Source organism: Manacus vitellinus, unplaced genomic scaffold (genome assembly GCF_001715985.3).
Source record: "Manacus vitellinus isolate BGI_N305 unplaced genomic scaffold, ASM171598v3 scaffold_3_pilon, whole genome shotgun sequence".
In the NCBI taxonomy this organism is placed as follows: domain Eukaryota; kingdom Metazoa; phylum Chordata; class Aves; order Passeriformes; family Pipridae; genus Manacus; species Manacus vitellinus.
This window is the reverse complement of record NW_021940535.1, coordinates 22,146,704-22,165,026: the sequence shown is the minus strand read 5'-3', so window position 1 is coordinate 22,165,026 and position 18,323 is coordinate 22,146,704. Positions and strand designations below refer to the sequence as shown.

The 18,323-nt window shown below is 35.2% G+C and overlaps 1 protein-coding gene across 1 annotated transcript in view; it reads right to left on the bottom strand.

The window, feature by feature from the left end:
* Positions 1 to 18,323, bottom strand: part of SKAP2 (src kinase associated phosphoprotein 2) — a 107,686-nt gene that overhangs the window by 77,532 nt on the left and 11,831 nt on the right. The window contains exon 3 of the mRNA XM_018075889.1: positions 17,468 to 17,572. Within this exon, the coding sequence (XP_017931378.1) occupies positions 17,468 to 17,572 (105 nt within the window). The remainder of the gene's footprint in view (positions 1 to 17,467; positions 17,573 to 18,323) is intronic.

Below are 18,323 nucleotides of genomic sequence, written 5' to 3'. Positions count from 1 at the left end.
TTTTAAACAGTTAAAGAAACACTGATATTTTCATAATAAAATATTATTAAAACTAAGACATTATACAAAACTACAAACACCTCTTGTACTTCAGAAGGCGGCATCAGTCTAAACCCAACCAAAGAGTCTTTTTACCATTTACAATAACACTCAAAGCCATGGAAGTTGTATACACATTAGAATGACATCTCTTAATAAATGATGTGGTTCTGAGGACAGGGGGGAAAAAGTTTACCCTATGTCCCTTTAATATCCATTTCAAATTGTCAAAAACTTCAGAAAGCTGGAAAGTGTGAGACATAACGAAGAGATCTTACCATGTAAGCAGGAGCTAGAAAATGTAGAACTAGTCCTGGCTCTTAACCAGATTCCTTTCGCAATCTTGGACAAGTCAGAGCTACTTTGTCTCCACTGTTCCTCTTCATAACAGAGAAACAGTATTCACATCTTTCTAGAAACGCTGTGAAATGTTGTTGGTTTCATTGGTTTTCTTAAAAGAAATATTTACAGGGAAAAATATTTCATTTTCAGGCCTGCTGTGCCACTTCAGTGATTGTCCCGTGCCGCACCCACACACTTTTTCCAAGTAAAGTAAGCAGTTGGAGGGAGGCAGAAGAAGGGGCGGAGCGGACGTTACAGCATGTATAAGTCTGGGATGTCACATATGTACTGATTCATGCATTTCATAAAACTGCATACTTTCTTCTGTGACTGCTATAGCATACTTCAGGTTGACAGGGAAAAAAGCGAGGAAAACATACGAAAGAGGATCCAAACAATATGACGACTCTGATCATCTAAATTAAATGGTTTTCCAAGAAAAACAACTTTTGAATCTAATAATGTTGCCTTCTCCTTTCTTCCTTTTTAAATATAAAATCATGTCAAGTGCAAATGCTGTTTTCTAACACACAAAAAGCTCACTGAAAATTGTGGGAGTTCAGCCCACCAAAGCCAAAATTTTCCCTCAGTTTGAACAGGCACTTTTTCAACTCTCACTGTCACACAAAAAACAAAGAAACAACAGTAAAAATTAAGTGATTTTAGTTTAAGGACTTAACTGTGCTTTTGACACTACCTCTTTCCCCACATCAAGAATGTGGGTATCCCTGCAATGGTGAACAAGAAACACATCAAAAGAATGCTGACTACTAAAGCCTGAATATAGTAATAATAGTAATAATAAGGAAGTGGCAATGCACAGAATAATATTGCTGTATTCCTAACCACCTGGGCTTTTTCTTAGTTGACAGTTACATTTCTAGTAAAGGAGGAGGAGATTGCTGTGGACTTCAGCAGCCATTACAGACTTAATTCCAGTCCCTGTTACACACCTTCCACACAATTTAGGTCTTCCCCTAGTATATTTACACATCCGTTTCCAAACTTTTTCTCCCACTTTTTGGTCTTATTCTGATTAGGTTCTCTGAAGCATGGAATTATTCCAATTCATACATACAGTAGAAGATTCTAAAACTGCCTTGATCCAATGAAAATAAGATGACACATGAAAAATACATTACCTCATTTATTGGCACTTAGCCAATTTGCATGGCTTTTTCATTCAGCTTCAGTTTGTATGCAAACTGAATTTGCAAAATCAGCCAATGAATCTACAATTAGCAACAAAACTGTATCAAAATAAAAACTTATCATTATAGAGGTTCTTTTTTATATTGTTTCCCACAAAAGTATTTCCATCTACAACAGTTATGCTAACGCACTGTCAGATTTCCTTGCATAAACTTTCAATCCTCTAAAAATAATATACTTTGACAACAAATTCTCAAAAACTCCTGACAAAATTGTTGTAGAGAACACCACACAGTCAGTGACACAGAAGTACCAAAGGACAAGACTCTTGAATCAACCTTCCATGCATTGTCTATACCATTACGTGTCTTATATCACTACCAAAGCCTGTTTCTGTGCAAGATCAGAGGCATACCAAAAAAATAGAGTGACTAATTGGTGTTCTATTTGTTCTAATTTCATTAAAATAATTTTGTCCAACAGTATATGTATTAGTCAATAAAGCACACTGACAAAAGAAGTTACTTCTGGTTATGGAAGGGAAATAAAACACACAAAGATAACTTGGTTCAAAATATTTACAAATATCTGGTATATTACTTAGAACAATCCTATGCGTGAAGAAATTAACATGAAAAAGCCATCAGAGCTAGACAACTGACTCTCAGTCCCAAAGAATTCACAAAGAATTACAAGAGGATCATCCATGTAACTATCAAACCAAAAGGACAAATTACGGTCACATCTATACAGCAGTGTGAACCAGAATAAGTAGTTATGTTGTAACCACACTTTTCCTTATTATAACATAACCTTACAAGAGCATTGTTCTGTTTTGATTGTTATAAGGCAAGGAGAACCCAAACAACAACCTAAACAACTCTAGTTGTGAAAGAAACAATTTATTTCTCAGTTTTAAGGCGATTTTCACCAGTTTAGCTTGTTCAGTTTCACACGCATGATTTTTTTAACATTTTGATTCAGTAAATTTGCTTTTTGTACAATATTTTCACCTTCTTGGTTTCTATTTGTAAATTTTCTTCATTGAAGTCTATTTTTAATTTAAGACCCAAATCATCACTAACTGGAAATTCCCTACATGACATTCCTATCAAGGAACCTGGAAAAGGAGAAGTCAGTTGAAAAAAAGACTGAACTAGAGATTTAATTAAGGTTCAGACACTCAAGGCCCTTTCCAAAATACAGCAAGCAGTTATTTGGTATCACTATAATATGTTATGAATCACTGCACCTCATTATTGGTCCCTGAAAAGGACAACAAAACCAAACAAAAACCTCCCTCAAAATGTCTGTTTCTGCAGGACAAAGGCAATTAACAGGGGGAGGGGGGAAAAAAAAAACCACCAATGAGAGTGTATTAGAGTGGCAAGGGAATTTAAAGATATCATATGCACTAAGTTGTGTTTCCTAAACTAAGGCTTAAAGACAAGAACTGTAGATTCCTCAAACCTCTTCAAAGTTAAATTTACCCCAGGTTGAAAACATCCTGGGAGCACAACAAAGTTGGATTAATTTCTCTTCTCAACATACACATTTGTAAAGGTAGAGACCCTCGTAAACTCTGTCTTAAAAGAGGTAATAAAATGTCAGTAATATAAACATGGTAGTGTCTTAGTTATGGCAGTCTACCCAAAAATAGTCATAGCTGCACTGCCTTCAGTCTTCATACTATTTGGTGTTCTGCTCATCTTAAAACATTCCTTATTTCTATCTATCTTGAGCTATACAGACAAAAATGATCCACAATAATTCAATAAAATATTCTTTATATGCATCATGGCTAAGTTCATATACAAGTCAGTCACCCACTATCTCAATGACTGTTAATGAAACTGAAAGCCTAATTAGCAAAATGAGGGGAATAACCCCAGCGTTCTGGCGCACCTCCAATATGAATAATTGCTTCTACCTATGCAAAATCCCCCTTGTCACTTCAATTAGGTGAAATATTCCTCACATCCTGGTCTTATATTGCTGAGTATTGTTTATAGCGCCATTGTAAAAGCTGCTGCATTCTACCATGGATACAGTTGCATTTTAATAGCAATAATGTGGCGATTCCTACTTTTAGTTACTACGTTCAAAAAACCCAGTTTTGCAAAAGGCTCTCTGATATCAAAACAAGAACCAACCAACCAAACAAAAAAAAAAAAAAAAAAACTGTCCACTAATTTATTGTGCATATATGAATGAAAGAAGCATAAAAACTATGCAGAACACAGGTAACACCTTAACAGCTACTGAGGTATAAACTAAGTCTATCAGGCATAAGCATCTCTTTGGCAATACAGCAGCATAACAAGCAGCCACCTTGTCACACTATCACAACTTTAAATGTCTCAGAAACCGAGCCAAAGCTAACCCCTCTCCCTGCAGACTGTGAAATCCTACCAGTATATTAAAACACCCTTCTAAAAACTCATATATATGTACATCAAATTTAACAACGAAGAGAAAGAAGTCAGTCATCAACCAGCCCTTCCAGGGCCTCAAAAACAACAGCTGTACCTATTTCTACACCTTGCTTCCTGTGCACGCACACCCCGAATATCTGTTCCCTAGAACAGCCACCAATTCCCCCCAGTGCTTTTATTTTGGACTCACTCCCTCATAATCCCTAAAATTCTCTACAAAGGCCTAAAATTCTCTACAAAGGCCTAAAATTTGGATTATGCTTCATTTTAAATTGTTCATCTGACTAAAAAAAAAATAATTCCTAAATGAAAAAGGATTTAAAACTTTGGTAGGTCTAATGTTGATTTAGAGAGGGACATCTGGGGCTTATTATTGCCTCACCACATCAGAGTGCTTTCTTGTTCTCCTCTTTTGGCTCTGAACTGCCACTGAAAAGGTTATTAGTAAGTAAACTCCTGTATGCTTACATTAGTCATGCTAATACAGCCCACACTCCTTTTATTGTGCACTCCTGCTCTAACTCTCCCTGTCCCTTAAAAGATACAGTTTTAACAGACTATAAAATCCACTGGTTTTAGTTATGAAAGTTAAAAGATATCTTTTATTTAGGAAAATATGCAAGCAGATATCTGCAGAAATCTACATTAACATTAACTGTACTTACTATTTCATGCAACATTTCAGTAACCACATCAGCGATTTATTGTTCTACTATGGTAGTACAGAAACTTCCACAATAAAATACAGACCAGGAGTGAAAAGAGCTGTAAAACCATTAAAAAAAAAAAAAAAGTTTGCCTTTTTCTTGCCCTGGCTGCCTAGGACTGTAAATCTCAACCTTTCTTTTTCCTAAATTGTCCTCTTTCAAGGTTTACTAGTGTTATAAATACCTTTGTCTTCTACTGACTAGACACATTTTCTCCTGTAGACTCACTTCCTGTGGGAAATGTTACATCAAAAATTACACACATGCGTGCACTATTAAAATTGTGATAACTGCTGCAATTCTGTCAATATATTAAAAAAAAGCACTAAGAATAGAGCAGCTTTCACTTTACTATTATCTTCTATACAAGGAATAGCATTCTTGCATGGGAAATAGCAATATACATATTGAAATTTATTTCAAAATACAGTAGAAAATAATTTCCATTAAGTACACCTGTTGGGGAAAAAGCTGCACACACCAATGCTTAAGCTTAAGTGTGCATCTGTCCTTTAAATACGCATAGCAGTAATAGCTTAAATGCAGTTCAAATCATGGCCAGTCCTGCTGCAAATATAAAACCTGCACCATGCAATGCTAAATTACGAAGAACCTCTGATAAGTTTACGGAAGACAAAGAAAAAATTGGCTGTAAACTCGTCTGCATTGCAAAGATCTCTTTTGTCTGTCAATCAACAGAAAAGTATTATTCCACCATCACAAAAGACAAACCTTTGGAGGCAGTATAGGTCTGTGTGTTGTGCAAATGTGCAGTTGCTAAGAAGCAAATATGCTTCTCCTCTAATCAAATAGCCCAGCTCAGCAATGCTGCTGGCTTGGGGCAAGAAGCAAATTCCACCAGCCACAAACTTAGAAACAGTCTTGAATTATTTGTTGCTGACCGCTGGCTGAACCCTGTCCTGATGAGCACCATCACCATTAGCCACTTCTCAGTGTATTCCATCAACCAATGGCAATAGCAGCATGCTACAGCTCAGGCTGCAAGGAATTGATCAAACAGGGTAATGAGACTATTTCTTCATGGAGGTTATTTTAAATGAATATAAATATTTTCTTTCTACATAATTTGCCACAAAAGGTCACTGAACTCCCTGCGATTCTAAAGAAAAATGCTATGGTATCCCCTTTATATATTTGAGTTAGGATATAGCCAACAAACAATTCTGGGGATTTTTGATGATCGTGTAAATCTTAATGAGGTGGCATCCCAGACAATTGATTAGCAGCAACGTTCTATCTTCACATTTAGTTACGAACAAAAAGAAGATTTGATGCTATTTTAGAAAATCATGATATACTTACACCCTTAAAATCTTTCATGAGAGAATATATTCTGTGAGCCTAAAGACTTATACTTTTACTATTAACAATAGATCATGCATATTTAGTTATGCTTGCCATACTTTGATATTATAGTCCTTTCTACAGATTCTTTCAACTGAACTCACAGGTTAAAAATACTTGTGTCAGAGTCAAGTTACTGATAAAGAGTCCCACATTCAGACATCCTGTCTGTTGTAGTTGTTTTCTTTAAAAAACTACTAGAAACAAACACCACGAGATCCTTGAAATTTAATTCAAAACAACTGCTACAAAATTCTCGTTCAAGGCCCTCCTTGCCCCACATAAGATTTTTAGTTCTATAATTTCCGGTACTGCACAATTTCTGCAATGCTGGGAAAACACATGAATATTGATTTACATACTAGTCTAATAGCATTTTATTAACAAAAGCATTACACTAGGGTAGTAATAAGACTATGATAAAGAAATAGTGCTCATTATTTTCTACTTTTAGGGATAATAATATAAAAATATTCCGATAGGCCAACTAAACACATTTGTTTGTGTTTGAGAGTTCACAAGGTTACCTTGAATAACTTTTAAGTTATACTTTCAACACAAAAGAAAATTTAGATTTACACTCAGGGATGAGTATAAGTCACTCATCTGAGACATAGCACTTAAAAATGGAGGTTAAAATATAAATTGAAAAATATATAAAGGATTTAAATTAGTTAGCCTTGTCCTGATTAATAGGGGTTCACTTACATAATAACAGAAAGGGCTTTGGATTTTTTTTTTTAATTCACATAAAATATTCAAAGCTGGTTTTTTTCAAAGCAGAATAAAAATGTGTTATCTGATATTCTGTCCTTCATATTTGGATGGGATCCTCAGCTCCTCAAGCTTTTTTCTCCTCTAAATCATTGGCCCTGACCAGTAGAGGAAATAAAAATTAAAAACAAAATCAAGAAACTAGTAAGAATAATAATAATTACAAAAATAATTTAGATCAACAGGATTTTCCTCCCACCTCCCATCCCTATTAAAATCCTATTTACAGAGTATTCTTTTCTAACTCTTTATCAATACTGTCATTACATCCTGTACGGCAGTGAAATGCATCTAAGGTCTGAATAAAATAAAGCAACGTAGATGTGTTTGTCCTACTGAACCACCATTTCTAGATTTTTTAATTTTTTTTTAAGAAAAGGTGACAGCAAAAATAAAACTGCAGTTCTCTGATAGAAAGGATAGCTTGCTTGGTTGGTTATTCCAAATCATATAGCTTGCTACCTCTGTTACACAGACCCTACAAATTCTTATTGTTTATTCATAATTTCTTTTAAAAGTGAGTTTCCAAAATAAAAAGGAAACAATTCTTATTAATGTTGAAGATCTATAAAAATCTCTGAGAGAACATGAAGCTAGGACTATTCAAAACACACAAAAGTCCTGCAAAACTATTTTCACCGCGGGTAAAGGAAACCAATTTATACATAAATCCTAATTTTTCCTCAAAGAAATGCGATATTAAGTCCTAAATGCCATTAATAATAAAAAATTAAAAGTAAGCAGTCCTTTACAATACCAATAAAAAACCAATATTCACTCAGGGGGAGGGAAGAAATCAGCACCCACTAGCAAAAGACATCTCATCAACGGACTAACATTTGACAAAAATCAGTGGAAACGGCAAAGAAGCCAATGCAACTTCCAGTGCCAAGGAGCCAGATGGCACTGCTGGAAAAATTATATCTACAGACTGGCAGCTTGATCCCATGATTATTGCCCAAGGGAGGAGGAAGAGGAAAACAAGAGGTATTTCTGTGTGATGGAGCAAATCAATTATCACCAGCTCACTATGGCATTTTCACATTATTTCTAAACCACATTCTAAATATCACACAAATGAATGAGAGCCCTGGAAGATTCCAGTGATCTGAGACAGTAAAAAAGGTATGCCATACATTAGAAAAAACAATATGTACTTAAATCTACCTCCGTCACCTGCATCACGTAGTCCATATTTCCAAATTAAATTTGCAGATATATTGTGGTTTACAAGTAAAAACAAAGGTTTTATTTTGCTGGGTTTATTTTTGACCTGCAATTCCAAGTGTTAGCTATGCAGATTACAGAGGAAAAAATATCTCTCCACTTCTCTCTGTTATGACTACATTCTTTTGTGTATTTTCAACTCTTAGCAGGCAGTTATTTTTCACACACAAATACTGAACAGCCATTTTGTTAAACTATTCCGAAAAGCTTTGATCAAACAAATTTGTGGTAGTCGCATCAATTATTTTTCTGTTAAAATACAGCATTAAAGCTAGCCTCTGAAGATGTTAGAGAGAGAAAAATCAGTCCACTCCTACTATCATATAAGGAAAGCAGTTCTAGAAAAACTAAAAGACAAGCTTTTCCCCACCACCTTATATTCACACTATTCAAATTACTAAACACAAAATTGACAGAATTATAAGAATATGTTAGACTCCCCATGTGAAAACAGGCACGGTTAATTTTTTTTTTCATTGCAAGTCAATGACAACACTTCCATTAACTTATTTTCCAGGCAACTGTAATAAGGCCCATTTCCTGTACCCATACTTGCAAAAGAACAATTCATCTATTACCTACCAAAAAGACTTGGACCACCTTCACTTCTCATCTCCATTCCATTTCCATCTTATAGCACAGCCACGTACACAATCCAAACATCCTTCTGCCCCCATTCACATTATCTCAACGTTAATCCTTTCCCCTTACCTCCTCAGTGCAAAGCAGTGCAGATATGTGAAGCACATAATAAACTAACTGCATCTTTGAATATGTATTGTGAGTATTTATACATAACCCATGTCCAAGTTGTGGAAGCCGCAGCCCTGGAGCCTTCAAGGCCAGGTTGGATGAGGCTTTGAGAACCCAGTCCAGTGGAAGGTGTCCCTGCCCACGGCAGGGGGGTTGAAACTAGATGATCTTTAAAGTTGCTTCCAACTCAATTATGTGATTCTATGATATACAGAAATATAAAATCTGACTGTTGAGGAACAAGGAAAAAGATGTTTCATATGAAGAATAGGATATCTCTGAAAAGTTATTATCAGGCTGTGATGTACTTTCCATTAAGCAGCATGTGTTCAGGTAGACAGACGAAATACTCGGAAGGACAGGAAAATCTTGTTTATACCAGAAAAGGTCTTCCTCCATTTTGTAGTACAGGTTCATCCGTAATTCCTTGCCCAAAAGGGGCTCAAAACTATTTTCGACTATCAGCAATAGAGAAGACAAAACTAAGATTCTCATGGGATAATACCTGTCATTATAGTGATAGTGGTGAACAGGCTCTGCCTAATATTAGTTAAGAAACTGTACTAGTAATCTTAGTCTGGAAAAAATATGGCATTCAGCAGTTTTAGTCTGCTACTCTACTCTTAAGTCCTACTACTGTAAGTAAACCAAGTAAACATCTATGAAGAATTACTGAGAAAACTACCAATCAAACTAATACTGCCTAGTGATAGATGCCCAAAGAAGTACAGTTCCAGCTGAAATTTTTTAAGCAGTGAACAATTATCTGCAACATCTTGAAAAGGGTAATAATGAACTTGCCCATATTGACAATACCATAAAGATTTTATCTACAATGTTTTTTCCTTGCAAAACACTTCAATAAAACTTTTCATGACACAGTTTTTACTTTTCCACTCAAATTTAATCTGAAAATCGACAAATATTAGTCCACCGCAACTTTGCTTTTATTTAAAAAGGAAACAAACCCAAATCCACTAAATTAATGCCTGGGTTGCATGATGCCTGAGAGAAAACAGGCTGGTTTCGTTCTTGCTTAAACTCTGCAGATTCACTTTGCACCTTTACAGAAACTACTAATCAGTTAAAACACAAAACCAGGAATATGGGGAAAATCTTTTTCTGTTCGTTAGGATGGATACACATGGCAAACTTGGTTTGTACTTGCACTGCAAGTCTACACTTCTTCTTTTTTCCCCTAGTATGACCTTGAAAGCCTCATCCTTGAGACAAAACATGAAGTACCACACAAGCACTGTTTTACATATTTCTGATCTAGTCTAAAACCAAGAAAACACTATGGTTATGTAGAGTTTGTTCTCCCCAGGATGTTTGGGGCTACTGCATAGTATATGTTGAAGGCAGAACCACTTTCCTGCCATACTTGGTAGATACCAGGAAGGAAAAGATGTCTCCGTGCCTTGAATGCCAAGCAGCATCAATCTGCTGGACTTGCTCACCTCTGGTACCAGAAGGGTACCTAGCCACCTCAAGGTGCCACTGGAGTAGCAAGAATGAGTGCTATCATCTACAACTGATGCATCTGTCTGGTTCTGTGAGGAAGGGAGTAAGGAGCAGAATGGAAGCTGACTTGCCATTACTGCTTGCAGCAAGAAAACAGAATTTCAGGAAATCAGAAGGTAGAAAAATCACTCAGCCAAGGTAAAGCATTAATAAGGTCCTAAATCCATAATTAACAGCCTGCAAAACACACTTGAAAAGCTTATCACATACCCAAGAGGCTGAAGGAAAACCTTTCCTCTTTCTTTTTATGTCAGCTATTTGTGATGTATAAGAACCGATCTAGAAGGACATTAGGCCAACAAGCAAGATAATGTAAACAGAAAAATGTATTCACTTCAGCTTTCTGGGTTGTTTTTTTTTATGATAATTTTGTTACATATCTCAAATAAAATTATGATCTAACATGAAAAAGAAATGAGTTAAGCAAGTCATTATTAGTTTTTTATTGTGGATATTGTCCTACTTAGTGGTGGAGCATACATGGCTGTTTTGTTACTGCTCAGTCACTGAAGCAACATAGATGAAATAAAATGAGCAACAAACCATGTCATCTCTCCCATGGGAGAAAGGTAAATGCTAAAAGAACACAGGGGTTTATTGTTTAATAGGAAGTTTTTCATTATGATAATTAGAAGTTCAAACATTTTAGTATCATCAATTTGTACACACTGTTAACCTACATGATGCCATTTTTAACTTTACTGTTGACTTTAATAGGGACAAAATTTCACTTAAAACTTCTGCTTCCTATTAGAAATTATTCCCTTATGTTCTGTACAAATGGTTTAAATCAAAATTAATTAGATTAGCTTTGCATATTTCACACGCTCTTTTTTTTAAAAAAAACTTTTTGCTTTTCCAAGTAAGTCACTGCTGCTAAATGCATTTCTATAGTTACTACAAACAAATCAGCAAGCAAGCAAGCAAGCAGTTCAGTTGTTTGTTCTTTTCATAAGGTTTCAACAGGAGCTGCATGTGGAAAGTTATAGAGATTCTATTCAGTCTTCAAATATATTCATGACAGAGGGAAAAAAAATATACCATTGTCATGTTTTTTACAGACAAAAGAGAGTCAAAAGACCGACAAAGAGCTTAGAATATGTATCCTCTTACAGCAAACAGAGTGCACTGGGGCAAGCTGTCTGAGGGAGAATCAAATTGCACCAGTAAAGAAAGATGAGGGAGGTGCCTGCCAAGAAACATCTCAGGTAAACTAAGGATGAATACACTGGTTTTACTCTTAAGACCTCTCCTTTCCAACAAGGAGTCAGCACCCTCTTCTCATCTCTTAAACAGATTTTTTTCTGGGAATTTATGCATATGTGGTCCAACATGCACCAATATCCTCATAAACTGAGTTTCAAAAAAATACTTCATATTTTAAGTTCCTCTTCAATATGTTATACTTTTCCTTGTGTTCTGCCAGTTTGTAAAAGATTGTATTCTGGATGACATGTAAACTGTTCATAAGTGTGTCAGCCTAATTTCCTAGTGATACATCCTTCCTCTGACAGACTCAGCATACCACATTGGGAATTCTAGACTTCAGTCTTCCTGCTTAAGACTGAGTTGCTAATTACAATTTTTTAGAATTCTGAAAGCAACATTTCTGATTATCATATTACCTTTTCGGCCAGAAATGCAGAACCATAATACATTGCAAGACACAGTATTTCCTCTGCCATACAAAATTTGTTCAGACATAGCAAAAGAGTCTGCTAAACCACTGATGAAAACCTAGAATTACCTACCTATACCAAAATAATAAATTACAGTATTTTCCATTCACAATTCTGAAAAAAACTAGCATCCCCTCAGAAAAAAGTTAGCATGTCTAAGTCCCATCTTTACACATTTTCCATATGATGGGCTACTGCCCTCTGCCAGTTCCTAGCAAGAGTAGAAAGTAGAAGCCACCTTTTCTTACCAAAGATCAAGTGTCCAAGCAAATCTAGACCTTACTTCCCCTCAATATGACATTTTTTTATTCAAGTTTGAATATTTAAATAGCTATAAGGAATAATAAAATACCTGGTTTACTGCCTTCAATGAGATCTATCTATGGGAAAAACAAGACAAATAAAGAAGTTTCCCACTCCTTTGAATGGCTGTCATGCACTTAGGTTTGTAACTCTCTCTCCAGTAATGCGAAGCAAATAACTAATCTAGAATAACTCAAGTAAACTTCCAATACCGTCATCCCCAAGACAAGCAAACATGTATACGATTATGCTAATAAAATAGTGGTAAACTAGTACAAGACTGGAGGCATAAGAAGGACAAAAAGAGAAAGAACAGAAAATTCTAGTTGCATTTTCCGTTCTCCAACCTTTACTACGTTGCTTACATGCTAACACTGTTTAACTGGCTCTGTGATGGAACAGAGTTTTTCCTTTAATACAGTGCCTCAAATATAAACTCAGTAGGAATGTAGTTGAAGAAAGTGGGCATAAAGTCTTACACTGAACTCTACCTCCCCTTCTTCAGTGACAATATTCAAACCTCTGTGCCTAACAAACAGGAAAAACAAGGGGGGGGAAAAAAGCTTAATTAGTATTTGCATTTGAGACTTAAAATGTCAAAAGAAGCAGCATGCAAAACTCAGTCAAAAAATTTTTCATTCTCACTTGATCAATCAAAATGCAAAATGTGACATTCACACAAAGTAAATACTATAGATCATGTAAAATAGTTGACTCAAGCCTGCAAAGACTTGCATAGAACTTTTCCAAAGGAGCTGCATGAAAACAAAGTGCCGAGGCCTGTTGCTTCATCCAAAAATTGTAGCAAGAAATGCATGTTGCAGGGAGCAATAAATTTTGCTCATTTTCAAGACTGCCCTTTGATGACAAACAGCTAAAGCATAAAACCCTTTAGTTTATTCTGTTTCCTCAAAGTTCTCCAAATGCCCTGTTTAGCTTTCTTTAGCCCTACCTCCTTCCATTTCAACTATGGGGAGATTTAATACAAGATTCTCACACTGTTTAAGAATTTTCTACTAAAAACCATATTTTATTCATAAGCTATAGCCTAATATAATAGTTTGAAGAGCATACAAGTCCCCAGACACATTTTTAGCACTTCTTTCATCCTTACATACCCAAGGCAACATTTCTGACCTTCCATAGAAATGGTGATGATCTAAATTATTTTATCACAGCACTCACTGCATTTTTAGATCCAGTTATTATCCAATGACATTCTCTCTGTAGAGCTAAACAGATGTGTCTTCTTCAGAGGTTCTCTCTCACTCAGTACTTAAAAAGTCAGAAAGTTTGTTCCTTAAATACTAATGGCATTTCATACCCATGGAATCAAGTTACCATACCATAAACCAAAAAAATTTACTGTTAAAAAAATACTTTTATATTATAGAAGATTACATTGTTAAATAGGAAAGTTTCAGCCTGCCATTGAACCTGTATTTAATACCATCTTAAGAAACATGAAAAGTAAATGAAAAATAGTAACTTTTCCCTCATTAACATCTCAACTAAAAATAAGTTTGTTACCAACCTGAAAGAAAGTCATAGTATTTCAATTTTTAAGTATTTTGGTTTACTTTGTTTTTTAACTAATCAAGACATATGTATTTCCCACTACACGTATTCTTCAAAATACAGATGGCAGTAAGAAATTACCAGACATAACACTGTTATAAAATGTACTATACAAAAACCTGTCATTTAAGTTGCAAGAAACCTAGTCATCAATAAGTGAAAAAATACCCCGCTCAAAAATCAATTATGTTGAGTCTTTTGTATAGAGAAGTAGTACACCTTTCAGGCAACTGGTATTAATGAGCAGACATGGCTATAGAATCTCCATCTGTTTTTCTGACAAAGCTGTGACTACTCCAGTCTCTCATTGAAATTCCATTAATCTGGTGCACCAAGGACCAATGCGAAAATCAAAACTCCATCTAACCCTTTATCAGCTCACAATAACCTACAAGTGAACTCTGCCTGTTAGCATACAGCGAGTTATGATTTTGCTATCAATCAGGCTGTTAGCCAATAAAAAAAAAAAAAATCAAGTTAAGACCAGAGTGCCTGGCAGTGCTGTTTTGTTTGGTCTGTCTTGTTTTTGGGTTTTGTTATTTTATTTGAGGGTTTTGTTGTGTTTTATCCCTCTTCCACTTTCTGTAGGGTGTCTGGATATGTAAGCCATCATTCTCCTTCGTTGTGATTTAATTGCTGCCAGCAATCAAGTCAAAGCATCACTGAAGTGTGCTTGAATTTCATTAGATGATATAACTTATGCTACTTTCCTACAGTACCTAATAAACCATAAAGAAACCAAAACACATATGGCTTGAGGGAATAACTGGAAAATTAGGTGGCCATTTGGGAACTGAGTGAACTTTTGAACCAGAGGAACAGAGAAAAAGAAATATTAAAAGGAAAGACAGACTTAGAATGCACACAGAGACGTGGGGGTTTGACCTTTTCAGTACCTAGAAAATTACATTAGCATTATGAAAAATACATATCATGTTTAGAGTTTATAATCCATCAAAGTTTAGATACTTTGTTAGTGCCTACCATAAGGTAAAAGTCAAAAGGACAACATAACAATCGGATTTGACAAAAGGCCTTTAGGTGACCTGTGCTAATTTAGTTATCCCATACTTATTGTTAAATGGATTATCTCTCTTGTAATTAATACACCATTAGAGAAAGGTCACACAAAAACTCCACGATTTTACAATGACTGTAGCATACACATAATACTCTAATTCTTTATCTGTTACCAAGCAGGTGCCTTCACAAATTATGTTTTGACAGTAATGCTGCAAAGTCAAATACTGATACTTTCACAAGTCACACAAACCTTAAAGTCTAACTCAAGTATATAAAGAGAAATGCCCATTTTGTTTTGGGTTTTTTAGCAGAAAATATATACAGAAGGTTTTACATAAAAATATGAATGGAACTCAAACATAAACAAAAATCAACTCAATTTGGTTACCCACAAATAGGGCCCTCAGTTAACGCTGAGAGCATTGATCCTACACAAATCAGGTTTTAGACCTGCACAGAGCCCTGCTGAACTGAACTAGTAATCATGTAAGATCAAACATCTACATTATAAACTCAGCTTCTTGAGTAGAATTTAAATATTGAACTGCTAGAAAACAAAAATACAGTATTAAGCTTTAACGAACCCATTCATGCCTATAAGAACTGAACCAAAGGCACCTCTGAGGATCAATCCACCTCTTATAAGATTCTCCCAACATACATTTTCATATATAGTCTAGGTGGCTAGACTTGAATGATGGATTATATATGTTAAAATCAAAATGGTTTTAGAATGACACATTGGACATTTAAAGAGAAAAACAGGAACACTACTCCAATAAATGAAAGTATTTACAGATCAAAATTTACCACCTTCTCTCAAATTTTCCTAGTGCTGCACTCTCACTAGGATAATTAAAGAGGATTTATCATGAAATACAGAAAGACTAGTAATATCACCTCAAATACAACAGAATTGCACCCACTATATTTCTACCTAAACCGGTACGAGTTAGCAAAGGTATTGTTGAGCAGCTATTATATCTACTCTCATAGCTTCAAAATTGGCTAAAATTAATCACTTATCTGTACAAACTCATATGGTATTTCACATACTCTTGCATCAGCATTCTTCAGCCATTCATTATTTAGGTTGATGAACATTATCACTTTTTTTCTTGATTAACTGTTTTGAAACAATTCTATAATCATATCTCCTATTAAATAGTCATATAATTTTATCACATACCCTTTATGCAATCAGTACCATGTTATTAAGTTACAATTAGAAATAATGTTAAGATTATGTTTGTAAGCAAAAATAAATACAAGGAAAGTTGCATTCATCTGTAGTTTTGAAAATTACCTTGGGTTTTCTAAAAGCCATATGCAATTTGAGTGATAATTACATTTCAACCAGAGAGCAAAAATGCCTGGTTTTATTTTTTTAATAGAAGGTCACATTGCCAACATGCAATAAGCTCAATATAAAAAAAAAAAAAGGTGTGATTATTATTGTTACACATTTTACAGACTTCTGGACATAAAAAAATTGCGTTATTCTGAATCAGTGGTTAGAATGTTTGTCACTTATGCATGTACTTGACTTATCCCTGTTCTGCAATAGACATAATTTTATACCTCATAAAAGCAATTTATGTTTCCAAAGGGAATAATCTGGATAACATAAAATGTGGAGTGCTATGTTGCAGGAAGCATATTTTCATTCAGCAATTGTACTTCGAGATGGAGCTGCACAGTTTGATCATCATATCATGTCAGCAAACATCATTCACTAGTAAGTCTATCTAACTTCTAGTGCCACAAATTAATATACATCGTTAATTTATTTGTACATATACTTAATTTATTGCCATATATTATCCATTGAAGGTACTTATATTACATATACAATAAACAAATCTCAAAAATATGGACACTATGCTAAAGCAAGCTTGTTAACTGTTGAAATATTCAATTGTTCATGTCTTCAGAACAGCCGCATTTAGCATTAAACTTAATGAATACAAAATAAAGCAACATGGAAAACAGCTACGGAGCCTAGAGTTTTTTTTAAAATGCAAGCTCAAATTCAAAATTTATATAACAAAAACTGTCTTAATGGAAGGAAACATTGTAGGAATAATTAATTTAATATTTTATGAACCTATTCTGCACGGAGTTTGCAGAAAAATATCAATCACATAAACTGTTTCATTATTTATTAGATAAATAATACAGTAAGCCATTAAGTAGCACAATAAAATTAAGCAAGAATTTGATAATGTTGAATTAACAAACAATTTGTTACTACAAATATTCACACTGTTTTAGCCTCTGATCTATCTTCAAAAACATATGCATCTACAGAAGATGCTTTGTTATCAAAAGACATGAGTTTGAAAACACCATGTAAATTTGAGACAGCTTCACTATGCTCTAGGACCACTAGAGAGAGCTCTTCAGTTCCTTTAAAGGTTCTTGTAAAGGTAAGAAAACTGTCCAGCTGTGATGCTTATCTGTTTATCTGTTTTCCAACACTAAATTCGCATCATGAGGATCCAATTACATGAGTTATAGCAAACTGGCAAATCTAGTACATTCTAAGGTAAAGAATGTCACATACCATCAGAAGGTGCTTCATCCTCTTTATCATATCGGTCAGATGCTATTGAGATACTATCAAGAGGTGAAGAAAGAGAGTTCTCAGACTTGTCCTCATCTTCCAGTTCTGTAAAAGTCAAAAATATACTGCTGGTTAAATAGCGTATCATGCAAACGCAGACAGAATAAAAGTATTTTTGATAGTAAGGAGGATATCAATTCCTATCTGAAACAGAAAAATTCCCATTTCTCACGGACACTCGTATGCTCCAGCACAGCTGTGAGCACTGCTGTTCTAGGGCTACCTTTATGCGTACACGTTGCTGGAGCGGTTTCCCTAAATGCTGTCATATAACGAAGCTGCTCCCAGCACCGCACAGCTGGCAGCTTCTCACACAGGGGTTGAAGAAACATGCACCACAGCAAAGAGGTGGGCAAGGGAAAACACTGGCAGAAGGAGAAAAGGAGAGTGCCAGGCTCCAAAGTTCTGCCTGTCCGAGTGCAGGATGGAGCTTCAGCGACTTCCCTCTCGGGAAATGCCAAACTATTGTTGGCAGCAGTTTGTCAACCTCTGCCCACTTTCACTTTTTTTCCACCATAATTAGGCTCTGCTTTGCAAATTTGTATGTGCATTCTTCCCATGAAACCAGAAGTGGAATCGCCTTCTGACAGAACTTGTGGCTTAATGCAGCATTCTGTTAATTAATTTCTTACACAACTGAGAGCCCCACTACAATAGATACAAAATCTACATTATCAGCTGCCCTAATGCACTCTGATCAGTGTCATGCGTAAGTGTGAAGGTCTGGGAAAGATAAAATGAAATCAATATTAGTCGAGGCTTTCATCTAATCAGACAAAATTTAAGTTCTCCCTCC